Raw genomic sequence first — 6722 nt, 5'->3', positions numbered from 1 at the left:
ATGCATTTAATACCACTGGATACTGCTTCCTGGACACTTACACTGACTTGGTTTCCATGACACCACACACCATCCTCTCTGCCAAACATAATTTTTTGTCTCCCACGTCCCTACCCACCTGCCATTCTTATCTTGTCTCTAACACCATGAATGTGAATGCTTCCTCAAGTCGGTGCTTGGCTCCCTGACCTTTTCTCTCTTCTCTCTTCCACCGAAAGACAAAATTCATTTTTGTTTCATTATTATTTATATGTTGATTCCTCTGAAACCTGTATATCTAATTCCAAGTGGCAGTCACATATTTCAAATTCTCCAAGACATTTCTTATATGTAGGTCATACTATCATTTCAAATTTAACAATTGAGGAACCAAGTTTACCACTTACCCTCCACCTCCTCCAAGTGAACATCCTCTCAATTGTCCTATCTGCACTGGCAGTGCCATGTTTTTCCACATCATTTGTAGTCAGAAATATGGTTCCATATTCATATTTTTTCAATTCTCATCTTCGTCCTTTTTTGCCTTTACAATAAGACCCTGCCATCAGTCTAAGTTGTGTATCTTTGGTTTTATCCAACCACATATCAGAGTGATAATCAGTTACTCTTGATGCATGCATCCATTGCCTCTTTCCATCTAAATGCTCTCAAATTCCCTCACAGCTAACAGAACACACAGCAAATAATTTTTTACTGAACACAAATCTTGTTCTACCCTGTGTTCTACTCAGTCTCTTCCTATTCCCATTGGTTACTGTGATTTAATGTCTTCTAACCATTGGTTACTGTGATTTAATGTCTTCTACAAATACCTAATGTCTCAGAAAGCATCTTTAAGGTGTTCTTTAATCCCTCAGGTGATCTTCAGTTATATCTCATACTTTTGCCTTGTTGAAGCTCCGAGTCAGATCCTCTTTCTGCTGCTGCCGATGCCTTCTTCCACTATGCTCTCTGAGGGCAAACTTTGTTGCATGGGCAATTAATGTAGCCAAGACAGCTCTGTTTGGGGCACACAGGTAGACCTGCTTCTCTTCAACATACTGTATCTTTTCTTCCCCACCCTCAACTCTTCCATAGCCATCCAGACAGGTGCCGCCACCTTGACCTGAACTTTCACTGGCAGGAAGGCACCCAAGAGGATCCAGCAACAGTGAGGATTGGCTCACTGTGAGAACTGCTCCCAGTTCTGAAGACCCAGGATTCATTTTCCCACATCCTGACATCAGAACTTTTCCTTTCTGCAATAGAAAGAATTCTGTTTCCGTTTTGACAACCCTTGAAGTGCAGGCTGCTCTCTTCCAAGGCCTGAGAAGCATATTCCAGGGAAGGAAACTAAACAACAGAATCAGGCTCCACTTTTTCTCCATTTTCCAATTCTACTATAGATCCTACCTTCCAACCAAGCTTTTCTCTTCACAGTGTATGAACACAACATTTTTATATTCAACTACAAACCCTGGCACTTGGCCTCAACAGCTATGTAAAGCCCTTATCTCCAAGCTCTCTCACCATGAGTCTAAGGCTGTGTCACTTATCCCCAAGACCTGTTCCCTGGACTCATTTCCCATTAGAGAAGACTCTCATCTACATTAATTTGCAAACCATTTTTTGTTAAAGAGAATGATTATTTATTTATGAAGAAAACTAAAAGCATCTGGTGAGCCCTGTGTTCTCTGAGTTTTATGGCACTTATTAATTAACATCTGGAAATGTTAGGGAATTGCATAGTCCCTGGTTTCTCAAGAAAGGTTACCTTCCTGCTCCTACTTCCAGCATTACCTGGTCATATTACTTAATTGTATTCTACTTTTTGTTGCTAATAAACTGTTTCTTGTAAAGAAAAAATCCTCACTCAAAGCTGAGTCCTTTGATTCCACAGTATGTAATAGTTTATTTTCATGTGTAAGAAAAATTGTTAGATAAAATCAATGATCTAAATATAAATAAGTCCTAATACCCAGATTCAACCTAGAAGGGATCAGAGATAAACACAATAATAGGTATAATATGAGACAGATAGTGGTAACAGCCATAAAGACTCTAAAATAATGTTAATAATAACCATTCAGATACTGTTCCATGTGCTTCATGTGTATCATAGTATCTCATTTATCTTTAGAGAAACACTATGAGGTAGATAGTTTTATCTTCATTTCACAGAGAAGGAAACTAAAGTTCAGAGGGTTTTAATGACTTGCAGAATAGTCAGCCACTAGTAAATGGCAACATTGGAATTCTATCCCAAAGTCTTTTATCTTAACCATATGGGAAGTACAAAAGAGGAAAATAACGTATAGTTGGGACATTAGAAAAGTTTTCATGAAGCAGATTGTTTTCTATTTTTCATATTTTTTGTATAAATTCAAGGCATACAAGTTTAGTTTTATTACATAGACAGCAATAACATAGTGGTGAAGTCTGGGCTTTTGGTATAACCATCACCTAAATAAGCTTGAGATTAATGTTGAAAAATGGCTGGAATTCCAAGAAACAGAAAAAAATAAGAGAGAAATTCAAGACAGAACGAAGGCAATGAATAGAAGTAATGAAATCAGAAAATCCAGGAATGTATAAAGAACAACATTTAGAGGGGTTTGAATGGAGAATAGGATTAGATTCTGAGATACAGCCAGGTTAAAGCCAGATTGCAAATGGCATCGGCTTCCAAGCAAATTATCTTTATCTAATTCAGGAGTCAACAGATGCATAATCCCAACTTTATCACTAACCCATACTGTGCAACAGGCCAGATAAGGCTTCACAACCTGGGCTTCCATTTAGAGAAAAAAGTAGAGAATGGAAACTCCCCAGGGATAAGAATAGGAAGGATACTTTGAACAATGATAAAGAAAGTGTATTCTTGGTGGCAGTGATTGTGTCATTGAAAAGGCTGATTAGGTCTGGGGTGAGCTAAGAGAAGAGAGAGTGAATAAGAAGCTAAACAGTAGAATGAGAAACAAGACGCCATATAATTTAGGGATGAGAGAGAAAGAAATAATGTGGCTAGAAAGAGGAACATCAGTTTGATATCTCAGAGGCAGACAAGGTTTGAGTGATGGTTAATAAACTGTACAGAGAGAGAATGAAGTAGATGTAGAAAGAATGAAGATGGAGATCTCTGGGGTTGTGCAAGAGTCAGTGACCACTGAATCCCTAGCACCTAGTGTAGTACCTGAGAATTAGTGAATAAATGTGAGTATTAGTGGGGTCATCACCAAAGATGGATTAGATATACACTCAATGATCCAGGACTCAAAGAAGAGGAGAGAAAAACTTGGGGAGATGTTGACATCTCTGCAGGTAGTATGAAGTAACCAGAAAAACAAGTAATAATGAGAAATGGAAAGATCTAGGATAAGGAGGTACCATGATATGCAAAAGAAAAAAAGCGCTGAGTAGAAGTAGCAGAAAAATACTAAGCTTCATGGGGACAGAAAGTTTATTCTCCGAGTCCCTCTTTCCCCTTAGCTTTGCCTGAATGTATTACTTGATGTTGAATTAGGCAAAGGTGAAGGCACTGTTTAGGGTCTTCAGCAGAAAGTAGAATCCTAGAATATCCCACAAATAGAAGACAACTTGAGAACTATAAAAGAAAGAAAAGGCCTTGTTCCCATAGCCCACGAGAGGGTTGAGCTCAGCAATACACTCCACATGGCTCAGGAGCTTCTGGCAGAGCACAGAGCCATCAGAGAGAGGGGCCCAGAGAGCAGAGAGAGACTCTGCTGACATGGCCAGCCCAGCGCCTCATCCCATCCATAACCCTACTGCTCTGCAATGACTCTCTTCCCAGCAATAAAATCTGGGTCACAGGAGTTGGAGCTCTAGCCATCACTTGTCTCTAATAAATAACTCCCATTGATTTTCCAGCTCAGGGCCTCACCACTCCTTCACCGTAAGGGCCAGGGGGCAGACCTGGAAAATCCCTCACACATTATTGGTGCTCTTCCTCCCCTATCCTCACCCAAAGTGCATATAAACCCTGAATAGCCTGAAGTCTAAGGGCGTGAATATCAGACGCTAGGGGGACAGCCACTGTGTTGTCTGCTGCCCTCATCCTGGTCACTGCTAATGCTATAATAGCCCTAGGCCAGGAATATGAACAAGCTGCTGCTTTGGGTCTCTGTCCTCACCAGCCTCCTGGAAGCCTTTGCTCACACAGGTAAGGAGGTCAAGAAATGGTCAAGAATCATAAAGTGAGAAAATAGGTTGAAACTGAGACATCTTTTCTCTGCATTTATGCTGAAGGTCATTATCTTTCTTTCTTTCTTTTTCCCACAGACCTCAGTGGGAAGGTGTTTGTATTTCCTAGAGAATCTGCTACTGATCATGTAAACTTGATCACACAGCTGAAGAAGCCTCTACAGAACTTTACCTTGTGTTTTCGAGCCTATAGTGATCTCTCCCGTGCCTACAGCCTCTTCTCCTACAATACCCAGGGAAAGGATAATGAGCTAGTAGTTTATAAAGAAAGAGTTGGAGATTATAGTCTATACATTGGAAGACAAAAAGTTACATTCAAAGTTATTGAAAAGTTCCCGGCTCCAGTGCACATCTGTGTTAGCTGGGAGTCCTCATCAGGTATTGCTGAATTTTGGATCAATGGGACACCTTTGGTGAAAAAGGGTCTGCGACAGGGTTACTCTGTGGAAGCTCAGCCCAAGATTGTCCTGGGGCAGGAGCAGGATTCCTATGGCGGCAAGTTTGATAGGAGCCAGTCCTTTGTGGGAGAGACTGGGGATTTGTACATGTGGAACACTGTGCTGCCCCCAGAAGAGATCCTGTCTGCCTATCAGGGTACCCCAGTCCCTGCCAATATCCTGGACTGGCGGGCTCTGAACTATGAAATCAAAGGATATGTCATAATCAAACCCCTGGTGTGGGTCTGAGGTCTTGACTCAACAAGATCACTTGAAAATGAAATGACCATCTAAGAGATCTGCTCAAAGCAACTGGATACCAGATCTTACACCTGCAGCTCTTTCTTCTTTGAATTTCCTATCTGTATATCTGCCGAATTAAAAAATATATATTGTATTATGCTACCTGCATTTGTTTAGTGCTTATCATAGTCCCATATCTTTATCTTATATCTACTACTTATCTATCTACTACTTATTTGGTAATTGGTGTTTCATTATCCTGAAAAATCAAATTGCCAAGTATGGAGAGGAAAACCTATAAGTAACTAGAAAGGTATATCACAAAACCAGGGCACCCAATAAGCAGGACAGTGGCAATACTTAAAAGCTACTAACAATCATTTTAATAACGATTCAAAATATGTGTGGAATTGCAATCACAATACTTCTGTTTCTCCAGCTACAAATCCATCAAAAAGACGTCTGAGGTTGCATCAGGGAGACAACTATAATGAAATAAGTAAGCAATAGTTGAGAACCTAACAGCAAGTAATGAGACAGGAAGAATAAAACTAGAAGTCAGAATGAAAACCAAAAAAGTATGAGACTGGGATGGTTTTGTATGAAGACAAACATAACTTTATGTCTCAAAAACCTCAGTAGGACTGTACAATACTTGATTTTCATAATGCTGTCCTGATGTCATCAAAAAATGTTATACTCTGAATATTGCTTACATGAATATGCTGTCTGAAATTATTCCATGGATTCACACTTCTTACAGGATGTGATTTAAACCTCTAAATATGACATTGCCCTCCATAACCTGGTCCCACTTACTCTCTGAAATGTACACAGAGAATACACACAGAATACTCTCCGAAATGGACTTTCCATGTACATTTCAGATACAACTGTTAGCAGAGCAAGTGACATCCTAACTATCACACTGCAAAATAATTGTCAGATGCTATTACTAGTAGTTATTTTTATGGTTATGAAAAGCATGGAACACAGTGTCTGGCCCACCATCAACAGACATGACTTGCATTCCCAGAGAAGCAAGGATCCCAGAGGGAGTTTGGGCTATATATATTGGAAATAAGACAGGCTTTTCTCACTGATAATAAGTAGAGCATGAAGTCAGTGGAATCAGAAAGATAGCATCCAGAACAGTTTCAGGATGGTAACCAATGTGATGATTTCAAACTCATGAGGCCATTTGGCCAGAATGAACAGAGGCAGTAGCCAGATATGAAGAAGTAGGATAGAATCTAGAAACTCCATAATGGGGCAATGGGGTGGAAGCAGGGAGGACCAGACAGAACCTGTGAAGATTTGCTGAAGTACTTAAAGGGAGCAGCAGGGGCTTCATAAGAACATTTCAACCTCATTTCTGGTGAGGTGGTAAGATGGTTTGGATATGGTTTGTTTGCCTCCCCAAACTTCATCTTGAACTTTTATTCCCAATATGGTGTTGTTGGAAGGTGAGTCCTAGTGAAAGGCGTTTGAGCTATGGGGGTGGGTCCCTTGTGAATATTTTGGTGCTATTCTCACAGTAATGAGTGAGTTCTCACTCTTATGAGAGTACATTAACTCTTGTGGGATCAGATTGGTTCTTGCCAGATTTAGCTATTATAAAACCAGGATGTCCTTTAGGTTTTGTTTTCTTTGCATATGTTCACTTCCCCTTTGACTTTCTCCACCATGTTTTGATACAACACAAAACCCCTCACCAGAAGCCAGAGGCATGATCTTGAACTTCTCAGCCTGCAGAGCAATGAGCTAAATAAACCTCTTTTCTTTATAAATCACTGAGTCTCAGATATTCTTTTATGGCAACACAAAATGGACTAAGACAGG

The 6722-nt window shown here is 40.1% G+C and overlaps 1 protein-coding gene across 1 annotated transcript; it reads left to right on the top strand.

Moving 5' to 3' along the window:
- The first annotated feature begins 3983 nt into the window (after positions 1–3983).
- Positions 3984–5729, top strand: APCS (amyloid P component, serum). The gene is made up of 2 exons (XM_033197457.1): positions 3984–4159; positions 4279–5729. Exons 1-2 carry the CDS (start codon positions 4096–4098, stop codon positions 4884–4886), a joined length of 672 nt encoding a protein of 223 aa, XP_033053348.1. The 5' UTR covers positions 3984–4095; the 3' UTR covers positions 4887–5729.
- Positions 5730–6722: the final 993 nt, after the last annotated feature.

The sequence above is a fragment of the Trachypithecus francoisi genome, unplaced genomic scaffold, assembly GCF_009764315.1.
Source record: "Trachypithecus francoisi isolate TF-2019V2 unplaced genomic scaffold, Tfra_2.0 Lachesis_group5, whole genome shotgun sequence".
NCBI lineage: Eukaryota > Metazoa > Chordata > Mammalia > Primates > Cercopithecidae > Trachypithecus > Trachypithecus francoisi.
The sequence above is the reverse complement of the archived record's forward strand: the minus strand, read 5'-3'. Positions and strand labels throughout refer to the sequence as shown.